Source organism: Panthera leo, chromosome B4 (assembly GCF_018350215.1).
Source record: "Panthera leo isolate Ple1 chromosome B4, P.leo_Ple1_pat1.1, whole genome shotgun sequence".
Lineage (NCBI taxonomy): Eukaryota > Metazoa > Chordata > Mammalia > Carnivora > Felidae > Panthera > Panthera leo.
In genome coordinates this window covers 107209264-107234935 of record NC_056685.1, presented here as the reverse complement: position 1 = coordinate 107234935, position 25672 = coordinate 107209264, and the positions used below count along the sequence as shown (strand labels likewise).

Below are 25672 nucleotides of genomic sequence, written 5' to 3'. Positions count from 1 at the left end.
GTTTTGGGTCAGGTCATAATATCACTGTTCGTGAGTTTGAGCCCTGCATCAGGTTCCGCACTATCAGGGCAGAGAGAGATGGAGAAAAAGAGAATCCCACGCAGGCTCCTTGCTATCAGTGCAGTGGGGCTTGATCCTACAAACCATGAAATCATGACCTGAGCCAAAATCAAGAATCAGATGTTAAATCAACTGAACCACCCAGGCACCCCTAAAATTTTTATTTGAGATACAATTTTCCATCTTTATCTTTTTTCTACAAATTCTTTTATTTATTTATTTTTTTAACTTTTTCTTTTAATTCTAGTTACTTAACGTACTATATTAGTTTCAGGTGTATGATATGGTGATTCAACAATTCCATACTCCATCTTTACCTTTTTTACCTATGTGTCTATGATTAAACCATACCTTCAAAGTAATCATCTCTTCTGGGCTGTGCCTTCTTTGGTGATTTTGTAACAGAAACTTTATTTTCATTGTTTTTGAATAATTCTAGGCAAACAGTGGGATCTAGACAAAAAGAGCAAGATAAGACAAAAGTTCAGCTCTGGCTCATTCTATCTCTGAAGTGGCTATATTTTTTTATGATAGTATTAAAAAATAATACCCACTCTATAAATCACTGTGATATTGGTAATTATGTCAAAGTTTCATAATATGAAATAGTAACTAACCATTCACATATTCTTGGTTTTCTGATTAAGTACATAGCCAATAATTAATACAGAGCACAGAAATGCTAATAATGTGAAAAAATCACATAAACACTTTCTAGTAATGGCATCATCTTTTTATTTTGGGAATTGTTTTACTGTTTATTTTAGCTCCTTTCTTAAATTCCTGATTTCTGCTGGAATAAAGTAAAATTTCTATAAATTCATAATAGGTGAAAGCTATTATTACAGGAAAGGCCATATACCCTACTATTCTCTCCTCTACATATGAGGAGCTGGGAGAAAGGAGATGTAAGCAAGACAACTGATAGGAGAGACAAAGATCATTTCATTAATTTTATGGATAAAATAACGGTTTTGCTTTTGTCCTAATGTACTATATTTACATAACAAAGAATTTATGGAAATTCTATATACATTTTATAGCCAAGAGCACTCTAAATCTATTAATTCTACAAAATAAATGGGATGATTGTAAATATAGGGCCCTATAATTTACTGGTAATGAATGATTCTATGGAATGTAAATTGGAGATTTGGTGCAGTTGTACTTTTTGCTTATTGAAGAACTGTGAGAAAAGAAAATAGTGGTGTAAGTAATGGAGTAGAATAAAGAATGGAAATTTATGCATTTCAAGTAGGTTAACATAAAACCACATTTAAGGGCAGCATACATTTCTTAATATCTTACATCATCTTGCAAAAGGATAACTTAAAATCTTTAATTAATATCTAATGCAGTAACATTGAATATGCTAAATAGAAAAATAAGATTTTAAATAGTGTAAAGCTCAAACTACATACTTCAATTAAATGCTAAGATAGCATATTTTTAGAATATTATTAGAAAAACAGAATAGTAGTTGTAGAGTTATTTTTCAAGCATGTGGAAACTGAAGATTTCCATTAGTCTTTTAGCAATAATTACCCTTACTAATAAGCATGATTTCCATGGTTCACAGAGATTATATTTCTCAAGATTAGGGAAAATACTAGTCAATATTTGGGCATGTCTCATAATTATATGTGACCTAAGGTATTGTAAGAGTTGGGTGTGTCTATACGAATTCAACATAAATTAGAAATAAGAATAACATATTTTTTAAAAATGGTGTCTATGTATTTAATAAAACATATATTACATATTGTCTAAGTCATTTATGAAAAACAATGCTGACATGTCAAAAGGAGCATTAGTCAGTCAGGGAAGACAGATTACCATGGGCTTATGTTCTGTATGATACCTTATAACCTACTGATCTTTCTACATGTTCTCCTGTTCTTGCTATTCCATTTCATCTATGCGCGTCCTGAGCAAAGACATTACAATTCAACAGAACTGGATTAGACCTGAGACCTAATTTTTACTAGTTGTGTGACTCTGGGCAAATTGCCCTCTCTCCTTCACTTCTCTACACAAGAGAAATAATATTAACTTTGAAATACTACTGCGAGAACTAATGAAATAATGTATGTAAAGCATCAAGACTCATGTCTGCAAAGTGTCAGTGCTGAACAAATGCTGGCTAGTAAACATATAACCACAACATAAATAAGAATAATATTTCCAACTTGGCAATTCTATTCTCTGAAAAGATCTTAAATCCTCCATAGAATAAGATGATATTAGTTGATGGTCCATAATTGGCTTCATTTTACCCATTTTATTTATATAGCACACAGAATAATAGCTGTAGATCTTTTATAAATACTTTGGTACTCCTTTGGGCAAATAATCTCTCCATGACTTGATTTCTTAATATGTAAAACAGAGAAAAAAATAGCACTTTCCTCATATTATTATCAAGATTAAAGAATACATACAAAAATATCTAGAAAAGTTGTCTAGCTCAATTTACTCAAAAAAAAATTTTACTCTACAAGGGCGCATAAACAGTGCTATATTTTCAATATCCTTTCATTTTAAAACATTCTGATTGCAACCTTTAATTTATTTAAAACTTACATTAATTCAAATTTCAAAGGGATAATACAGAAGCAAGAAACAGTATTCTAGATGGGGGAAAAAAATCACTTGATTGTGATAGCCTCTGGAAATACCACTGTGAAATAAGACACTACTCGTACCCTCAAAAAATACCCTCAAAAAATAAGCTAGGATACAAACTTATTGTAAAGAGTTCAGCTTGTGAAACCTTTTTCTTGCATCATAAAATCAATTTTGTACATTTAAATCTACCCTCTGAGGTCATCAATGGCAAGTCTATGTTGCTGTTTTAAAAATCTTTTGTCACCCAGTATGGCTTGCCCAATGTCCGGGAAATAGATTTTAAATATATCTTTATAAAATACTTAAAGAAACCTATAAGTAAGTTGAGTTTCTATTATGTGTGTGGTTCCATACTCAACACTTCATTATCTCATTTAAGTAACATAACTTTATTTAGGCATTAGAACAACCTTAAAATTATTTCATCTCCTATATAATCTCTTTTCAGTTTCTACAGTCCTAATCTTAGCTCACTGGTTGATCTTATTCTTGTTAACTTCATACATAAAAACCTGGTTATTACCCATTTTTTGTATGTGCAAAGTACAGCTGTGCTGTAAAATATGTTTTAAGTCTGATGACTATTTCATCATTTACTTACTAATTTAAATTTACCTTCCCAAATAGAAACATATATTTAAATGACTATAATATACATACCCAGTCATACACATACACACAAAGGTATTTAGTGACTTTTATCTCATTTACTGCTGATTCAGTTAATAGTTGTTAATTGAATATCTACCATATGCCAGGTATGATATTAGGTGGGGAACAAGGAGTGTCTTCACCTCAAGGATCTTACTATTCAAATGGATTTTATTATTGTTTTGCTAGCGCAACGAAGTTAATGTTTGATCAAAAAATGTTTTTATTTTATTTATTTTGAGAGAGAGAGAGAGAGAGAGAGAGAGAGCGCACGAGCAGGAGAGGGACAGAGAAAGAGAGAGGGAATCCCAAGCATGCTCAGCACAGAGCCTGATGCCAGGCATGATCCCACAAACTGTGAGATCAGGACCTGAGCCAAAATCAAGAGTCCGACGCTTAATCCAGGCACCACATGACCAAAATTCTTATAAATTATTTTTAGAAATCACTGAAGTAAACAAAACAAATTATCAATAAACTTAATTTTGTCACAGTTCTATCTATTCTAGTCCCTTTTGATCCTTCACATTCATTGTTTACCTTATCATTTTGCAACCTGATCTCTTTGTGGTAGCCCATGACTGCTCAAGTCACATTAAAAAGTTCGTCTAACTTATTTTCTACCTGGCTTAATTCTTAACTACAAATACATGTTACCAATACAGTCTCAAGCTATTTTCATCACTGAAATAAAATGAACAAGTATTTATTGAGTGCTTACTATGTACTTGACACTGTGCTAGGTGTTACAAACTGCTGCAAGATGATTCTTATCCCTAGTGTAGCCCTACCTTTAGAACTAAATTAACTTCTTTTGCTTCATCCTACTCTTTCTTCACTCAATGAAATTTGAAATGTGATATGCATAAATATGATAAATATTGAAAGACCACATTGTGTTTTTGTCCTTATATTCTTAGCCTTTAAACTTTTTAAGGGCTCTCCACCCAAATCCCTATACTCAGAACTTATCCTCTCTGAGAAGTGTTCCACATCAAAACAAAGCACTTACTCTCTTCCCTGACCCTGTTCCTCTCAATCTTGCTACCAGTCAAGCTCATTACTTTTAGGTTATTGACTCTTATGTTTTCAGTAAACCAGCAACTCACATCTTGCACATCATGCTTTCCACGGTAGTTATACACCCTAACCTTCCCTGCGTATTCGCTAAATTCCAACACAGATCACCAAATTCTAAAATTACTTCTGTGCATGAGGCAACAGTAAATACAAAAAGACAAACCAATAAAAACTCCATAAAGATAAGACCAGTCATTACTGGTTCATGCTTATGTCCATCATGAGAAAAACAGCAATAACTTACTAGGAATAACAATAATCAGAACCCAAACTCAAACTAAGTAAATATAACGCTTCACAATTTTAGATTTCATCCTCTGACTTCCAATCAATTCCTCTTCCCTCTCCCTCTTCTGGCTTTTTCTGTTTAAAGCAGATGACTTCTTTTATCCCAGTAGAAGTCATTAATACTGACTCTCCCCTGATGGTTGCCTACACTGTATGTTTCCTTGGCCCCTTGCTTCTTTATTAATCAGCAAACTCAGTGGTATTCCTCCCCTATCTGCAACTTTCTTTGAATGAATTTGCCCTATTTTCACTCTCATCTTCAAACAAAAATTGTGGACTCATATCCCTTGGCTAATAAATACACGTATAAGATATAAACGGGAAGTATTATGCTACTGAGCAACTTGTGCTAAGGTTTTTCATGGTAGAAATTTGAATTAAAGCTTCCATAACCTGTGCATTTATACCCCCCTCCTTGAGGATTACAGCTTTGTTAGGTTGGAGGACATAATTGATTCCATTTCATTAAAAGTTTCTATCCTCTGATGTTTCACCTACCACCCTCCCTACCCCCACAAAGATGGATAGTCTCCCGTAGTTTTATGGACAATGTTGCCCTCTGGTGGCTTATGATTTTCAAGTTGGCATGTTATCCATGTAATATATATATATATATATATATATATATATATATATATACATATATATATATATATCCATGAATATTTGAAAATTACTATTAATTTTTAAGTGTTTAATATAATTGAAGTATCTAAAGCATCATTTTAACTTCTTAGTAAAAGTTTAAAATTATGGCCATTATTTTAGGCAGATTTAAATAAGGTAGTAGGATTTTACATATTGAATTGTAAACTGGAAATGTACTAGAAAGTTCTTTTTCTGTATGAAGAAAACCAGAGGTACAATCTTATACGATTCATTCACAGATACAAAATGACATAAGTGCTACATTATTAATCTAGTAAAAGACTAAAGTATTATAATTGGAGAAGATCCCACTGATTTTCTTGTTCATTATTTCATCCTTAATCTTACCTTGAGTATTTCTATTCTGAGTATCTGCTGTGACGAGGCAGTAGAGAAAAAGAATGAGGAGAATTTAAATGTCATCATTAAGTTGTACATTATGGAATTCAAATTTAAAAGAAAAAAATTACTTGTATTTCATTAATCTAATAATATTTTGATTAAACAAAAGCAAAACAAAAGCTTAACAAGGGTACAAACTCAGTAGTAAGAATGCAATTTGGTTTACAATCATGCAATTAGAGTAATGCTATCCATAAAAATTATACAATTGCCATTTTAGACCTTTACCTAACAGGTCTGCTTAATGGCCACTGGCAAAATGTTAAATTTAAAATTAGGTTGTTAATTTGTATGTTTGGTTGTCCTTTTACATTTGTTACTCTATCATGCCACCTTGTGACAGATAAAAAATGTTTGATTTTGCCTGATAATTATTACGTCTAATTTTTGTCCTTTAACACAATGGTTTTTTGTATGAGCATATATTCCTTATTAAAACTTTTGCTAAAACATATTATTTACTATGCTGATTTATTAAAAATGATTTTAACAACAAAAATCACTTAGTTATAAGAATGAGCAAGAAAGATCTATACATTTCCAGAGATAGATTCTAAGACAGATTTTTTCTTAGCTTCACTATCAGAAACTATTACAAACATTGTGAATATCTTTTAAAAAATAGACCTTGAACATAAGTAATAATTATTTGTTGAACATTGGCTGAAATAGTACTTATGCCACTTCTAATATCTGAACTTCCCCCAGGAATTTCAGAAACTTTTATTATTCTCAAAACAGCTATTTAAAGAATGTTTGTTGGTACTACTGAAGATGAAAAAAATATATACATCAAAGCAATAAAAAAGTTTGTCAAACTACTCTGACTTACTATACTGGATTCCATTTCCCTAGGACTGAAACAAAGTCTCACTATTGTTAAGAGTTTGGAGTTACTAATCCTTGGGAACCACCTTATAGTATTGTGTTCACTGAGTCCTGAGGAAATTAATAGGAGTTTATAAAACAAGACTGTGGGAGGCACAAAGCAAGTCAGCACAGAGCTGTCAGCACAGAGCCTGACGTGGGGCTCAAACTCAGGAACCCAGAGATCATGACCTGAGCTGAAGTCAGATGCTTAATTAACCAACTGAGTCACTCAGGCACTGCTACATTTTCTTTAAAAATGTTTAAAATTTCAATCTTTCAAACTTTACAAACTGTTAGCACACAACAAAAAGTACTACAGCTATCTCAAAAAGATAAACGATGTCACTAATATAACAAACACCAAAAAAAGGAAAGTTGACATTTTGGAATATAAAAATAAATCATCAGAAATTTATCAATAAAGTACTGTGCCAAGAAATATCAGCTATTCCTTGGAAACTAAGAGTATCTTGGTTATTATTATTATTATTGTTTAATGTTTACCTTTATTTTTCAGAGAGACAGAGGAGAAAGCGAGAGAGTGTGAGTGAGGGAGGGGGAGAGAGAGAGGGAGATACAGAATCTGAAATAGGCTCCAGGTTCTGAGTTGTCAGCACAGAGTCCGATGCAAGGCTCGAACTCACAAACCATGAGACCATGACCTGAGCAGAAGTTGGCCACTTAACTGACTGAGCTACCCAGGCACCCCTTATTATTTAAAAAGAGAAAATATATATATATTTTTTTTTCTTAGAATTCCACCAGGGAATTAATGATTAAAATAATAAATAGAAGGAGTCATCATTAAGTATTACTTAAATAATAAATAGGAAATAATAAATAATTTTTAAATAATAAATAGGAAAATTAATAAAGATAAAAATTAATCTTCTAAATGCTTCTTTGTATACTTAAATAAGCTAGAACTACAAGATAAATATAGATTCTTTGCTTTTCTCAGGACTGATGGTACTTTTACAAAAACATTTCACTGCCATTAAAATCTCAAAAATTCTCAAAATCTACAAAAGAAGCTAATGAATGAGAAAAACTCAAAACCAGTTTTTTAAAAAAAAGGTCACATTACTTATATCAAGTCTATGAGTCCATGAGTAAATATTTATAAAATTATAAGTAAATGCAAAGTTACATACAATATGCTAATAATTTTAAGTAGTTTTAATTATGAAGTCATAATAATGTGCTGTTTCTTGCTCTGACACCTATAAACTACTCCACATATTAGGTAATGATACTAAAATGATCAAAAGTATCCAAAGAATGATTTGAAGAATCAAGTGGGATAGAAAAAAAGGGTTTTTCTTTTTTTTCTTTTTGTCACTGAACATTTCCCAAGTTCTACATAATTGTGAAGATATACACTGTACTTCTTTTCCAAAATGTCAAGTTGTGAAGCCTTCAGAGCTAATGTTCATGGAACAAACAAACTTATAGAAATAGCTTATTGAATAATCAAGCAATTTAAAAACAAAGGAATAACCACATGAAGCAGACACTCTAGAATCAACATTTGTCAAAATGAACCAACTTAGAAACAAATTACAGCATAATTCTCAGTGCACAATAGATAGAATAATCAATGAGAAAGTAGATAAGAAACAGAGGGAAAGTGAAAATAGCACTTAAGTGTATAACAAATCATTTAACGTAATAACATAATTTTCTCTAAGTTTCCTTGGTTGAGTTTTCAGAATTATTACCTTAGACGTATTCATAACTGTACATTTCATTTTGGTTCTTATTAAATGTTATTAAATATGATTTGGTAAAGAATATTTTAAGACAATTTATCTTCAATATCAGACACACATTATTATTCAAAGAGCATTCACAACCCACCTAATTTTTTCCTTAATTTCTTTGATTTCATCTTCTGTGCTCTCTTCAACATTTGCTGAGCAGTAGCAATGTCCTTAAAGCCCCTATTAATAGATTGCATAAAGGAAAAACAAATATTCAGACCATATTTATATATACATAGATATACAAACACACATATCTGAATTATATCATACTAAAACAAATTAGATTCCATTTAAGAACCTATAATTTAACAGATGTATAGTTTCTTAAAAACTAATAATTCTTAAAGTCTTGAAAAATGTCTATCCTAAAAATTTTAAAGTCTCTCAATTTCTTAATATTTTAGTTTAAAATATACCACATACCATTCTTTCGAAATTTTTTCTTCTTTTTCAGATTTTAGCGAACTCTTTCTGCTGATCTTTGATTCAGGTGTCCAGGACAAAGTTCCGTGTTCTGGTCTGGCGATTGAAAAAACTACAGTAACTGAATCAACACAAGAATATCAGCACGTTTTAAAAAACTACAAGCTATTTATGTTGTTTCAAACTCGGAAATAAAATCTATTTAAGTTACAGAAAAACTTTATCTTGAAAAGTAATAAAAGTCTGCCATTAATTTAAAATGTTTACATTTCAATTACTTGAAGCATATTTCAATCCTTTTGTCGAAAGAAATGCAGCCCTGGAATTTTTATTCTAATCCTTATCTCTACCTATATCATAGTATTTTAAAGTTCAGTTGTTTACAACAGTTAATGACATTATTTCACTGACACTTTTGTAGTTGTTTTAATGAAGCTACCTCACACTCTTTTTTTTACTGAAAACTCCGTAAAAATCATTACATTTTAACACTGAATGTTTTCCCATCTTCTAAGCAGATAAATTTGTACTTAATTTTCATCATTTTACCACTTTTGTAATAAGTATAGTATTCTCGTTATGGGTTGATCCTCTAAAAGAGTAATTTAGCTTACCTGCTATTAAACTGTGAGTGTTCTGATGAAAACAAATTTTCTTTCTCATTACATAGCCACGCTTGAGCTGGATGGCTTGGTAAATTCAGTGAAGTATCATCATATTTTAAGGTTCCACAGAACTTATCAGAAAAATAATGTATATTAAGTATAAAATAAATGGAAAAATTCTAGCACTTATATCATATTACTTTACATGCATATTATTCAGTAGCCTCCCAAGGGAAACACATACAAAAACTGAAAATTATAATAAAATTAAATTTATGTAATACACATGTAAATGTCCTTTATTGTAGTGGTAAGGGATACGTTTTTTTGGTACAGTTTGCATATACAGAGTGATTAATAGCAAAGATCTTAAAAAATATCAAAAAACAAAAACTTCAAAGATTATCAAATAAATAACAGATATTGCAGTCCATTGACCTCTGACTGAGAATCTTCAGCTGTTGCCCTCTTAATGCATATTTTTGTATTTTTAAAGTGCTGTCAACTAGTGATTTTAGTCTGCTGCCAAATATGCAGCTGAAGTATATCATTTTTTTTTTTGCTACTGTGAAATAAAGTGTTGAAAGAAATCCAAAATAAAGAAAAAAATTAGAAGCAAACGAAAGAAAAGCTACATGAAAAATTACATCTGGGGATGAGGAGGAAGTCAGAGGCTTCTAAAAGTAATTGTGTATTTCAAGTCAATAAATTGCATTATTAATCACTGCAGCACGGCATAACCTTAAGAAACGAACAAAGATGGAGCATTAAGAGATTTCCATGACATGTTACCTTTGGCCAGTGCAGCTGGTTCGGGAGAAGCAGTGTTTGTGAAGGGAAGCGGGCGGAATCTAAAGCTAGCCATTCTTTCTCTAAGGCAGCCTGCAAATAGTAAACATTAATGTACATAGTTCAGTTTGCATAAATTTTACAAAGAATCTTTGAAATTGTCTTTTATACTACAAATATTAAGAGAGCGTAGCAGGATTTTTATTTATAGGAAAATGTGCTACTTGCTATTGTGAGATGTTATGCATCTATTTAAAGCAAACATTGTAAAAAATAGAAGAGTTTTCACCCCCAAGTGGGATAAAGTGAGAATTTGAATGCTCAAGTGTTACAGAAAATAAAGAGGTGCAGACTGTTCCGTGTATTTAACTGTTTGATAATTATGACTCTGAGCCAACTCTAGATGTGACTGGGGGACAGAATCTTTCATCTCTTTTTAATGCAAACTTTAATATTTTCAACCAAACCTCAGTATTGAAAATTTATGGTTATTTTAATATTACTATCATTTTTTCCATGTACACTGTCTATAAGATAGATTTTCCTTAATTTTTTCAAATATTTCACAAATTTTCTGAATAGATGGAAAATGAATTTTGTGGCAACATAAAAATCATGGATCCTAACATTATAGTCTCTAATTCAAGTGTGTGAATGATAAAAAAATATATATAAATTTAAATTTTAAAATGATTCTATTTAAGTCCCTTCACTTTTTATCTTATCTTTATTCCATTTATGTAATTATCAAATTTATTTTATATTTTCACAATGGTATACTAATTATGCTAGTGTTATATAATTAGGATATAATTATCCAAATTTTTTTTGCTTGCATTATCTAATATGGTTTAGAATAAACTTCTGTGGTTCTATAATGTTTCGGGAATTTTTACAAGAAAAGATCAGATGCTCATGAACTTGTTTTTTATAAGGTTGTAAAATATTCAAACATTTTGGATTTAAAAACTAGAATGATTATATTCTGAGGAGAACTAAATGCAATTTTCCATTTATACAATTTCAGTGTTTCTTGACCATCTCTTGAAAGACCACTGAGAAGGAAAAACTAAGAAACCCTGACTATAGGCTAGCAGTGCAATGACATATTTTTACTTATAGAACTTAGAATAACTATTTAAATTCATGTTATTTGAATAAATAGGAAACCTCTACTCAGTTGTTTGACAGGTACATTGTCCAATTTTTTCCAGGCAAACATTTTAACACATATATCACAGTTATATATCAGTTACATATGGTTTAAGAATATGTATCTTGTTTAAAAAGTGCTATTTACGATGCAAACAGGATTCAGGGTTCAGATTTTTAAAAAAAAAATTTTAATGTTTATTTCATTACTTATGAGAGAGAGAGAGAGAGAGACAGAGTGTGAGCAGGGACGGGGCAGAGAGCGAGAGGGAGACACAGAATCTGAAACAGGTTCCAGGCTCTGAGCTGTCAGCACAGAGCCCAACTCAGGGCTCAAACTCACAAACTGTGAGATCATGACCTGAGCTGAAGTTGGACACTTAACTGACTGAGCCACCCAGGCTCCCTTAGAGCTCAGATTTTTTAATTCTTCCTTGTGTATGACAAATAAAGAAAAATCCAGTTCCATCCCAGGAAAGACCAAGGCCTATGGCATATCAGCTAGCATCAAATTCGAATTCTTAATCTGGTGAAAACTACTAAAGTGAAGAGAAAATGTGAAAATGTGGAGATGATATGATAAAAGGCAGTCCCAGAAGATTCTGGGAAGATGGCGGAGTAAGAAGAACTGGGAACCTGTCTCCCAACTTAGAAAATGATTGCACTGGCAGAATCCATCTGATATAATTATTTTGGAATTCTGGCATCTATTGAAGGCTTATAACTTCCAGGGGAAGACTTGGATGGTAAATTGTGGTTAATTTTATTCAATATCAGCTTTTAGCACAGTAGCAGCTATTCTCTACTCCGGGGCTCTGAGGCAGGCAGCTGTTCATGTGTTCCAGGAGCAGCCTGCACACAGCTTGTAGAGCCAGGGTGGACAATCAGGACAGTAACCTCCAAGTATCGGTATCTATGCACTGATCATTGATTATTACTTCTGATCACAGAGGTGCAAAGAAGTGGGTATCCTTTGCTGCACTTCTATTGTTGCAAGCCCCTGCCCTACCAGCTAAGTGATCTCCAGGGGATTTCATGGACTGCTATTCTCCCCAACACCTTCATTTTTCTTTATTTCATCTTTTGGGAGCCATTAAAGACTAAGATATGCTTTTTTTTTTCTTAAGCCTAGAACATTAAAAAGCATCTGTATATATGTAGGAAATTAGAAAGTCAACATACATGTCCAGGGAAAGGCACCGGCTCAGAAAAGACCTGAGAAGACCTTAAGTTTGTAACTCAGGGTGACCCTCAGCACAGAGATAGCCTATAATAATCAATACAAAAACAAAAACAATAAAAGCAAAAACAAAACCCCAGCAAACCTTGGGGAAGAGAATCTAATTTCTAGAATTACTGTAATTATTAGATTCAATGTCCAACTCTAAATAAAGATCTCACAAGCCTTACAAAGAAACAGAAAAGTTTATGGCCCATTCAAAGGAAAAATAAATAAATCAACCAAAACTACCCCTACAAAAAGACCTCATGGCAGATCTACTAGGCAAAGACTTTACAAATAATTGTTTTAAAGATACTCAAAGAAATAAAAGGAGAGAAAATGGTATATAAACAGAATGGAAATATCAATAAAGAGATAGAAAATCTAAAAAGACACCAAGAAGAAATGCTAGAGCTGAAAAGCACAATAGCCAAAATAAAATATTCACTAGTGGGATTCACTAGAGAGATCTATTTCTGAGTAGGTAGATAAAGGAATCAGTGAATGTGAAGACAGGACAATGGAAATTATCAAGTCTGAGGAATAGAAGAAAAAATAAAAGATTGAAGAAAAGTGAACAGAACCTAAGGGACTTGTGAGACACTATCAAATGTACCAACGCATGTACCATGGGAGTCACGGATGGAACAGAAAAAAAGAAAGAGGTAGAGAGCATGTTTGAAGACACAATGGCTAGAAATTTCCAAATTCAGTGACTGACCTGAATATAAACATCCAAGAAACTTAATGAACTTGAAGTACAAGGAACTCAGAGACCCAAACCAAGACACATAATCAAACTTTCAAAAGCAAAAGATACAGAGAATCTTGAAAGGAGCCAATGAGAAGCAACTTGTCACATATAAGGAATCCTCACTAAGACATCCAGCAGATTTCTTATCAGAAAGTTTAAAGTCCTGAAGGCAATGGGTTGAGATATTCAAAATGGTGAAAGAAAAGAACAACAACAAAACTGTTAACCAAGAATTGTATATTGTCAACTGTCCTTCAAATTCAGGGGAGAAATTCAGATAGTCCCAGATGAACACAGGTTGAGAGAGTTTGTTATCATTAGATCTGCCCTGAAAGAAATGCCTAAGGGAGTCCTGCAGGTTGAAATGAAAAGACTAGACAGCAGTTCGAAGCCATATGAAAAAACAAAGATCTCAGTAAAGAGAAATACATGGGAAAGTATAAAAGCTAATATTATTGTAACAACGGTTCGTAACTCTACTTTTTGTTTTCTATATGACTTGAGACTAATATATTTTAAAACTATTAATTTAAAAGCTAGTATTATTGTTACTTTGGCTTGTAATTCCACATTTAGTTCCCCACATAATTTAAGATAGTAATTCATTTAAAGGAGTTATTAGTTTAGGTTTATACAGAGGCAATTTTGTGATATCAACAACCAAAAGTGGTGGAGGTGGAACTGTAAAGAAGAAAGTTTTTGGATGCTTTTGAAGTTAAGATGGTATAAATTCAAACTAGAATGTTACAGCTTTAGGATATTAAGGGGGATTAAGGAGTTATTGTTTAATAGCTATGTAGCTTCAGTTTTGCAGAATGAAAAGAGTTCTGGATATGGATTAATGGTAACACAACTTTATGAATGTATTTAATATCACTGAATACCACTTAAAAATTAAGATGATAAATTTTATGTTATGTGTATTTTACTACAATAAAAAAAATTGGGGGGAAATTTTTAAAGGTAATGTGCCATTAAAGGACTGACTGTGGAAAAGGAGCAGTATTGCCAGGTGAGAAGCTTGATTTATACACTGTTTTTGCTTTTTTTTTAATATACAAACAAACAACTTTTTTTTTCTTTTAAACACCTGCCAACCACCTCCTTTTTACATTCTCTGGGACTCCAGCTGTTTCCTTTCTACAGCAGGACAGGGACTCACAAAGCAGAGTGATTTCTTTGCCATTTCACATAGATGTAGATGGAAGTCTCTTTCTTAAAAAAAGCTATCTAAAGTCTGGGGAAAAATGTAGTCTTTAAATTGATACATAAAAGTGAAGAAAACTTTGAAAATCATTTTTCTTGGTTTTTAATTCAATGTCACGAACTTTTATAAGATGCCAGAACAATTCTTTAACTACTATCTCAGAAATTTCTAGAAGCACGAAGAGAAGGTTTAATATAAAATGCTAAAGATGCTCTTAGTAATTATATAATCACAACCAAAAAATATTACCAAGACTACTGATTTATATGAGTTCAAGTTTATTAATATCAAGTATATTTGGCAGTACTTAGAACGTTGAAAAAAACTTTCAAAATGTTAGGAAGAAATGGCCAAGATTATAAATATACTACTGTTTTAAAAATGTATATTAATATATCATGCTTACCACTGGACATTTATACAAATTTCAGTTATTGCTTAAGAAAACCTTCTGTTCAGATATCCTTTAACTTACAACTGAGGATCTGGAAAGCTTTCTAGTTATTAGAAGACTACTAACAAATTTATTACATATTAAAAATAAACTTGAACTTAGATTTGTAACTGTGTGTTCACAATTGAATGTTTGACCAGATATCCATGTATTTGTCTTTTTTTTTATTTGAGAGAGAGAGAAAGTGGGAGAGAGAGGGAGAGAGAGAGAGAGAGAGAGAGAGAAAGAGAGAGAGAGAGAGAGAGAGAGAGAGAGAATCTTAAGCATGTTCCACACTCAGCACAGAGCCTGATGCAGGGCTCGATCCCACAACCTGGGATCATGACCTGAGCTCAAATCAAGAGTCGAACGCTCAACTGACTGAGCCACCAAAGCACTCTAATCATGTATTTGGCTTTTGATCAGAAAAGAAATCATTATTCTATAATCCAACTTTGAAAGTCTAGAAAATAAGGATGTTAAAAAGAGGAGCAAAGAAAGAAAGAAAGAAAGAAAGAAAGAAAGAAAGAAAGAAAGAAAGAAAGAAAAAGAAAGGACTACAAATAACATTCATATTTATTTGGGTGTATAAATACACAATTTTTCAGGCCATCTAGTGTAATCCTTTCATTTGATGCGTGAAACTAGGTTCAGACTTGCCCTAAGCAACAAGTCAGTTAAAATTGAGCAAGTCCCAGAAATGCTAAAAGCCATGACTTGATGTTTTTCCTCCTCCCTTCACTACTACTCTCGTGCCCCAACACTTTCCTCCTCTTCTGCCCAAGTTGTCTCTTGCTATCCCCAAAATAATTCTTTCTAATACTTCTTGATAACTTCTGGAGCATCTTAGAATCCTTATATTTTGGAAACTTGGCCCATTATACATCTCAAATCTCACTTTGTAAACCCTCTCTTCCATCCTCATTGCAAAAGCACGGTGGCTCAAATTGTTTGAGACTGTTGTTATATATATGCCATGCATACCTTTTTTCATTAAACAAAATGTCACTGTAGTCTTTTCCTTTGCCTATACTTTAGATTGCATTTGTTTATTTCCCCACAATGTACTGTAATATGTAACACTCTGTGAAGTTAATTTGCGATAGGGATCAAACATAAACTCCAGAGCAGAATGTTGCCCAGCTAACACCTTTGTCTCCGTCTCAAAAATTATTCCTGAAAACTTACTGAATTTTACTTCAGTCTGAGAAAAAAAAATCCGATTTGACTGTTGTGGTTTTCTATATTTGTTATATTAGCTTTTCTCATCTTCTCTAGATTTAGGGACTCGTAACAGAATTGGTGGTTTAAACTTAAAGATAACTTTATTGTTTTAATATGGTGGCTTCTAAACAGTGTTAAGTAACAGAGAAAATCTTATTAAATTAAATCGGCAAATAAAAGCATCAACTAAAATTACCGTAATTTAAAAGGTGCAAAATAGGGGCACCTGGGTGGCTCAGTCAGTTAGGCATCTGGCTTCGGTTCAGGTCACGATCTCACAGTTCGTGAGTTCAAGCCCTACATTAGGCTCTGTGCTCACAGCTCAGAGCCTGGAGCCTGCTTCAGATTCTGTGTTTCCCTCTCTCTGCCCCTCCCCTCACTCTCTCTCTCTCTCAAAAATAAATAAATATTAAAAATAAATAAAAATAAAAACAATAAAAATAAAAGTGCTGGTGTAGATCACTATGCCACATTAGACTTAACATACTTATTATTTAGACATGTATTAAGTTATTATAGATATTTTATGGCAAAGTGGCCAAAATTCCCTCTAAAGGACATTGAGACCTAGGCTTATTAAGGCTTCCGCTAAAATAATTATTTTAAAAAGGTTATCCACTTTGCACTGTGAACCCAAGACCCAAGAAAATGTCTTATTCGTCACTATTTCAGAAGTTCATTATGAGTGGTATATAATCGGTGCTTAATGCCAGCAGACAATTCTTCATGAGTCTCCATTTCTGCATGCCTTATGACAGCTTTCTTTCCAGACTATCTTTTCAAGGACCTGTGTATAGCTAACACCCTGGGAAGATACAGATAGTGTTTTTCCCTGTGCTAGAGGCTACTATGCTACTCTGGACTCACAGGGTATGGACCACATTGATTCAACTGACGGGGTTTGGACATGGTTCACTGTGGAGGAAGGAGCTGAAGTTATCTTGTGGTGGGGCTCTTTAGGCTAATTCAGTGTCTATTGCCGCTTCTATATCTGAATTGTTGAGTAGAAGTTGATATATCACATGTTTTACTTTTGTATCCCATAAGTGCCAGAGGCAATTATCCCAATAGGGGAAGAGTTGCAGGTAGAGAAATGTTAGTGTGACAAACTCTTAACTTGACATCTCTTGGATGACTATTGGGTCTATCCTCTGATGTCCAAAGCTTTCATTATATAGATGATATCCTGTTGGTTGTCATGTCAGAATGGTATGTGAATTATATCTCAATAAAAAAAAAAAAGTCTTAGTTTCAACTGTCCTGATAATAGTGAATTATCACACCTCTGCCAGCAGGACTTGACCAAGAAATCTGAACAAAATTCTGGAGATAGCATTCAGGGATTGGTTAGTCAAGTAATTTCTTGGGACTATGGAAGAAATATACTGCTCAATCTCTCCACTGGCCAAACAAACAAACAAACAAACAAAAAACAACAATAACAAAAAAAAAAAACCCTATTATCTCTTCAGCTTTTTACCACAAAAAAGTAGGTCCAATATCTTATTGGGCCCCTTCAGAACTAGAAACAATACAAGATTCTGTGACTGATGATATTATCAATTGGACCCTCTGGCCTCCACCTGGAGGCATCCCTTGTGGCTTTGGGTTTGTGGCCTTTCTAACACAGATACCAGGTATATTCCCATTGAAAAAAAGCTCCTGCTGGACTCCTTTAGAAACTAAATGATTGACCGTTGGAGGCCTTGTGACTCTCTGACCTAATAGTTCTGGTTTGGGGTGAAACAGCTCAGATTCAATGACTAACAAGGTGAAAGGTCTTCCAAAGCCTCACTTGTCAAAAGAAATAGCCATCCTGGCCTCAGTGGAATCCTGGCTTTGACATGAAAAAGTAACAGCTATAATCCTCAGGGAAACATTACCTCAACTCAATGGCCTGAACCAGAGCTACTGGCTTGGAGCTAATGGCTTGGATTAAATTCACCCAGGTTCCCCTATTGGTCTGGTTCAGGGATGGTTCAGATAAGCTGAAACCCAAATGACACTTGGGTTGTGGCCAACAGTCCACAGTTTGGTCTGCCACGTGGAAAACTACAGACCGGCTGACTACAGACAACCTGTTTTGGGTCCTCACACAGGAAAATCAAATCACAGTTGTTTACAGATTACTGTTTTGATTACTCTTATGGATGTCCAATGTAAAGTCCCATCCCCTGATGAGATGACTGGAATCAAATCACCGATTAGGCTTCATTCTATGTTTGAGGCTATTCATGCATGCTAGACTTGTGACTTCTACAAACAGTTGTTTTAAGTTTATTTATTTTGAGAGAGAGAGAGAGAGAGAGAGAGAGAGGGAGAGAGAAGGGGAGGGACAGAGAGAGAGAGAGAGAGAGAGGGAGAGAGAAGGGGAGGGACAGAGAGAGAGAGAGAGAGAGAGAGAGAGAGAGAATCCCAAGCAGGTTCCACACTATTAGTGCAAAGCTTGATGCAGGGCTCTAATTAACAAACTGTGGGATCATGACCTGAGCTGAAATCAAGAGTCAGATGCTTAACTGACTGAGCCACCCAGGTGCCCCATTACTTCTACTAAATTTACCCCTTCATCTATGGTGAAAGAGGTAACATTGCATGGATCCTTGCCCCTGTCTGCTATTGAAAAATTGACTACATTAAACTTTCAATACCCTACTGTTGATATCTTTTCAGGTTGCCAGGTGACTTTGGCCATATTAACTGCGGGCCTTGAAATTTGTCTGTATAATTTTACAGTTTTCTGGACCATTGGAGACTGACAGGTACTGCCTTTTATCACAAAAGCTACTCAACAATGAGCTGATAGTCTGACTCCACCAGTCTTACTTCCTTCCATTCAAACACGCTGATAAGGCAGTTAATGTGACTGTCCCCAGAAAAGGATCATACCCTTGCAGCTACTTCCTAGGCAATGAGTAGGAAAAACTGTACCGAGGTTAAGACAGACCTGCTTTGACAACTCCGGATTCTGTCCTGACAATTCCTGGGCATGATGCATATTCCTCTTCCCTAACAGTGAGTCCCAGACCAGCATGATTGGCACATCCTCATCTTCACGGCACAGCCTGGCCACAGGAGATTTAAGGTATACAAATTTAATCCTGGCTAAGTTTTCTAAAAATGCATTTATTCCTCTTGTCCTAAACCTTCCACACAAAAGGTCTAGGTGTGAATGGAGAATGATTAGGAAAAAAAAAGTGAGGTTGCAGTTACTGCAACGGGACACTTGAATTTTGAGGGGGTGGAGGATAACCACCACCCAGCATCTTTGAAATGAACACCTTACGTTCTGAGAGGTAGAGGAAAGGGGGGGCATGGATAATTTTTTGTCCTTCAGAACTACCCCTGAAGCCTTCTTCCACAAGAAAATGTGCTGTATGGCCCTTCCAAGTGGCTGCAAGAACCTTAAATTTAACTTATTGCTGGGTCTGCCATTCCTTTCCAGAAGGCTGTGACCACAGTGTGATAGTGATTCCCCTTAACATTCCGGAGAAGTTGATCAGGATATCAAGGGATAGCCCCAGAACCTGTACCACCTGTACCACTAGACGGTTTCCCTATACCCATTCTCAGTCATCCCATGGGATGGACAAATGCCACCTGGAAGGTGTTCTGGTCATAAATCATCTTCAAATGTTTAAGAAAACACCACTAGAAATCATTCAAGTTAGTTTTGACTCACTGGCCAGGGTTGTTTTAGATGGCAGAATTTAAACTTCTTCCTTGAGGCCCAAGAGTCTGTGCAGTAGCTAATACTTCCAGCTGTACCTGGATTAAAGCCCCTAGTGGCAGTCAGTACAGAAACTTAAAGAGAAAATACCTGGGCTATTGATAGTAACCTTAATAAATGCATTATGAGGATAACCCAATGGATTTTGTCCTGGCTCCTGTCCGATTATTCGGGGGGACCTACTAGAGTGGGTCTTATGGGAAAATTTGTCATGTATACACAAGGACTACATATTATTTGGAGACAATTTTTTTTATAGGTTTCTAACATTTCTGCCTAATGTACAAGAGTTGTTGTTCTGGACTATCTTTTCAAAGATGTTACTATAGCTAATAGACTCAGAAGAGGGAGATAATCGTATAGTGTTTCCCTCTAGGGCAGAAGGAAAAATTTCTTTGCTGTCTGGTATAATTAAGATAATCATTTCCTCTGGATCATGGAGTGGAAAGGTTTGGTAGTAGCCCTTTTTAAAATATAAGGTTTCCTAGGCTTGGGATTCCTAGGGGGGAATTCTTTGGATTCCTCCCTGTGCAACTTGGGGGCAAAGGGGAACAGATAGGAGCACTAAGCTCCTCCTGCCTGATGTGACAAGTAATAAATGTCTTATTTCTTCTGCCAGCATACAGACATTCTGATACAGGGACTCCATGGTCATTTAATCATGACATCTTAAGTTGTAAGATGATTTTCCAATAAAGTGGTGACGCTGTTTGATGCATTCACTGAATCCTCAGTCCCCATGTCTCTATCTCTGCCTGTTCATTTTAGGTAATTTCCACACTGCACTTGCCAGTCATTGATACCTTCTTATTAAGTGACTAGTCATGATCTTTTCAGCAGCTGTAATGCAGTAGTTAAAAGTTTGTTGTTCTTTATTCCTAGACTGCTACTTAATGGTTGTTAACTCATTGGAAAGGAAAATAGTAAAGAAATAAGTATTAATTTGTAAATGTTTTCATATTCTATATATTAAATGCCTAAGGTGAAATAAGCAATTAGCAAAGAAGAGAAAGAAAAGGAAAAAAGACACATGTACCCTCTGCAATTTGGCATCGATGTTCAGAAGTATAGAAAAAGAAAATACTATGTAACTCATGGAAAGTGGTTGATACTACATTGTCACTCAAACCTATAATTCATTAGCTATCACAGTACTTTCATAGCCTGTTATGATACTCATTACTATTAAGTAATGAGCATAAATAATCCTAAAGACTCAAGAGAAGCATTTAATTTCCCAAATTGTACAATAAAGTCATTACATATTACTAACTTCCTAGAAGATGAATGGTAAGAAGTTTTGATGCCAAGCTTTTCAAATGGCTAACTTTGAGATCTTTTCTATTAATGATTTATATGTTTAGTTTTCAAAAAAAGGGACATCTTTCTTAATTTCAAAAAAATAATAAAATAAAGCAGTGCCAATGAAAAAGAGGTAAAAATGTATTTTTATAGCATTCTATATATTTATGTATTTACTCACTGTTTATCACTTCAAGTTAAATGTAAGCTCTGTGAGGTTAGGGATCTTACCTGTTTTCTTCATTGTAGTGAGAACAATGCCTAAAATATTTAAGATAACCACAGACTTGAAATACTCATATAAAAATTTCGTTCTGTCCATTTCATTCTGGCATAGCTTTAATTAGAATTAAAATTATCCTGAGAACATCTATAATTATTACATTTAAAAAGGAGCTGAAGGCACTCAAGGGTAATCAAAGCATCCAGGACTTAAAAAGCCAAGATCCTAGAAAGTAGAGTGTCATGCTGATATGAATCCTATATTTCCCTCCACATTTTCCCTCAGGAAAATTCTTAATTTTATTAACAGGAAAAAGAAGCCAAGCAGAAATATGAAGTTTCTTGTAGCAGTTTCAATGGAATGAGGACACAGAAGTTAAAGTGCAGGGATGCCAAGGTAGTTAGGATTGGACTAAGATCCTCAAGAGGAAAGAGCCACAGAAATGTGAGCTCAAAGTAATGTATAAAATTCCCCTTCATGTATTTTCCAACTCCATGTAGAATATGTGTAGGAGAGACACCTAGAATCAAAGGGCAATAGGAATACCTGGAGTACTAAAAAGCTAAGAAGGAACTTCTTCAGTCACTGGATGCTGTGAAGAAGGGGGTTAGAATCAAGGGACAAACAAGGTGAGGGTAACCTGGTAAATATGTCACTCTTAGTTGAGACACCATATTAGCTCAGCCCCCAAGAGAAACCAGAAAAATACCAGTCAATAAAGCTTGAAAATAAGCCTCAAAGAAACTCTTCCATACAATATCTGCCTGCAAGATTCAAATTAAATCCTCTTTAGAGAAAGAAAACACCTTTCGGGCTCTTCACACTTTTTTCATTCATATCTGATACTTAATCAAAGATTGAATGCCAAAAAGGAGAACTAACTCAAAATACAAGAGATAAACAGTCAATAGAAATAAACCTACAAGTGATCCAGATGTTGCAATTAACCGAGAAAATTTTGAAAATACCATACTTTGTATATTCAAGAAAATATAGAAGATGATAGAAAACTTCAACATGTAACTAGAATTTACAATAAATAAGTAGAAATTCTAAAACTATAAAAAAATGGAATAACTAAAATTAAGAATTCAAAATATAGGCTACAAATTCTTAGGTAACTCAAGAGAGACAATTAGTGAACTACAAGATAGGTCAGTAAAAAACATGCAAATTAAAACACAGAAGCACACACACACAAAAATAGGTAACGATTCAAAACAGAGTTGAAAAGTCTAATGTGAAATGATGAGAAATTCTAACATATACATTTTAGGAAGCACTTTACCTCAAAGAAGAGAAATAATGAAAAAGATTAAATGTTTGAAATACTTGGCCAAGAAATTTCCAAAACTGGTAAAATACATAAACCACAGATTCAAGAAGCCATTCAACCTCCTTACTACAAACAGAGTAAATACAAAGAAAATCACACCTTTGCTGAAAAACAAACACAGAAAATGAACCTTAAAAGTAGTCGAGGAGTGGAAGGATATCTTCAGAGAAGAAAATTAAGATTTAGTACTGACTTTTCAACGGAGTCTACGAAAGCCAGAAGCTAATGAAATAACATCTTTAAACACAAAAACTTTACCTAGAATTCTATGCCTAGAGAAGATATCCTTCAAGTTTTAAAGTAAAAGAAGTGTTCAAATGATAAAAAACGCATCTAAAGTTAAATAAATTACTAAAACAAATCCTTCAGGGTAGGAAAATAAATGCAGATGGAAGCATGTTAATGCAGGAAAAAATGAAGTACATGGAAAAACATAACCACAAACCAACAAGCTAATGAAGGGGGGAAAAGGAAAACAAACAAAAACTTGATTCATGCAAGAGAGGGCAATAAAAACCTAAGAAAATATACATAGAATACATACGACAAACAAAAAACTAATACAAAGATGGTATTGATAAATCTAATTATATTCTATAAAAAATATTAAAATAATTTGAATATGTTAATGAAATACTATCAGAATGGAATATAAAAATAAGCAAAACCTAATTATAGTCTCTTATGAGATAATAATTTTAAATATAAAACACAGAAATGTTAAATGGGAATGGTTATAAAAATATCTATTACTATAAAATTACCAGCCAAAAGAAAGTTGTTGTAGGTATGAAATATCAGAGGAAGTAGCCACTAAGGCATTTGGTTAAAGAGGGAACCTAGAGTTAAACAAGGGAATTTTATTATGATGAAATGGTCAATGATACAATCACTTCCTATACAAAATGTGATGCCCTAATAATGTAGCTTCAAAGTATGAGGCAAAATTTGACAGAACTATAAGTTCATTTAGAGAAACCCACAATCATAGTAAGAGATTTTAGCATTCTTCGGTCAATAACAGAATTCTTCCTCCCAAAGTCACTGAGGACTCAGAAGATTTTTAAAACCACATTAATAAACTTGAAATAACTGTGATTTTAGTAACAATATACTTAAAATTCTTTTCAAATGCTCATGGAACATTTCCCCAAATATATTATATGCTGAGACACATTTTTAAGAAACAAATAAAATCAATATTACATCAAACTCTTTCAGAAAACAAAACAGAGGAAACATTTCCCAATGAAATGTATATGGCCAACATAACTTTGACGCCAAAATCTAAATTAACAGTTTTATAAAAGAGAAAATTTATACATCCAAGTTCTTCTTGAATATAAATGCAAAAATTCTAAACAAATACTAGTAAACCAAATTCAGAGATAATAAAAAAGATAATACATTACAGCTAAGTTGGTTTATTCTAAGAATATAAGAGTTAAAGTTTGAAAATCACTGTTATATGCATAAAAAGTATTTGATAAAATCGAACTCATATATAAAATCATCATCATCATCATCATCATCATCATCATATTAGCCTCTTGGAATGGTAAAAATATGTTAAGGAAGGTAACTTCCTTAATCAAATATAGAGTTTCCACAAGAAACCTATATTAAAACTCTTACTTAGTGGTGGAATACTGAAAGCTTTCACCCAAAGACCAGAAGCCAGAAAATGATGAAAACTAATATCACCACTATTCAACATTTTACCAGAAATAGTAAATCAAAAACAAACAAATGCACAAACAAAACAAATAAAAGGCATAAGAATTGGAAAAAAATTGTAATTGTTCTCAGATGACATGATGTGTATACAGAATACCAAAGACCTGAGAGATAACCTACTAAAATTAATAAGTGATTTTAACAAAGTGGCTGAATATAAGGTCAATATACAAAAATATAATATCAGAAAATATCTGATAAATCTAACCAAAAATGTAAAAGACCTCTATGATGAAACCTACAAAGCATTTTTACAGAGATTTTTAATGGCTTACATAAATTGTGGGATAGTCTATGTTCATGGATTTTAAAAAGTAATAGACTAAAAAATATTATTTCTCCCAAGTTGATTTATAGATTCATTTGACCCAAGAAGAACATGACCCCTCCTTCACACTATAAACAAAAATTAATTCCAGGTGCATCTACATTTAAATGCTGAAAGCTATAAAGTTTCTAGAATATCTTAATGATCTAGGAGTAAGCAAAGATTTCTCATATATCACAACAATTAAATTTTTTATTTGAAATTAGAAACATTCTGTTCATTAAAATTAACCATAAAGACAGTGAAAAGGTAAGCCACAGAGGTTAGAATATTTGCAAGGGAAAAGAGAGTAGTATTCAGAACATATATAGAACTTCTACAAATCAATAAGAAGAAAAGATATACAACCCAATGAAAAAAATACACAAACACTTGATCATATCACAAAAGTGAATATCTAAATAGCCAATAAGCATTTTAAAAGGTATTCAAAATTATTAATTATGACAAATGAAAATTAAAACAACAATAGCTATACCACCACACACCTACTGGAATGGAAGAAAAAGACATGAAAATACAAAGTGTTTTGAAGATAGAGCTCCTCTAAAACACCCATATTCTTCTGATAGGGCTATGAACTGATATAATCACTTTGGAATACCATTAGGCACTATCAACTAAACGCAGGTGAATGTTAAGGCCCAGAAATTCTCTTCCTAAAAGAAATGTGACTATGTACATCAGAAGACATGCACAAGAATGTTCATAGCATTTAGCTTTAATAGGCAATACTATAATTAACAACAAATATCTTCCAATAGTAGAATAGATTACTATTCAAAGTGTATGTATTCAAATAAAAAAATGGTGTGTT

At 33.4% G+C, this 25672-nt stretch overlaps 1 protein-coding gene across 7 annotated transcripts in view; it reads right to left on the bottom strand.

Annotated features, from left to right (window-relative positions):
- The window catches only part of LRRIQ1 (leucine rich repeats and IQ motif containing 1), a 214066-nt gene that overhangs the window by 87649 nt on the left and 100745 nt on the right, over positions 1-25672 (bottom strand). For 4 of the 7 annotated variants that reach the window (XM_042947273.1, XM_042947279.1, XM_042947275.1 and 1 more), the window contains exons 19-24: positions 10214-10303; positions 9431-9552; positions 8817-8912; positions 8488-8570; positions 5704-5730; positions 412-513 (exon numbers count right to left, since the gene is read on the bottom strand). In XM_042947273.1, coding sequence (XP_042803207.1) covers positions 412-513; positions 5704-5730; positions 8488-8570; positions 8817-8912; positions 9431-9552; positions 10214-10303 — 520 coding nt within the window. The remainder of the gene's footprint in view (positions 1-411; positions 514-5703; positions 5731-8487; positions 8571-8816; positions 8913-9430; positions 9553-10213; positions 10304-25672) is intronic. The other 3 variants (XM_042947277.1, XM_042947278.1, XM_042947276.1) reach the window with 2 other exon arrangements.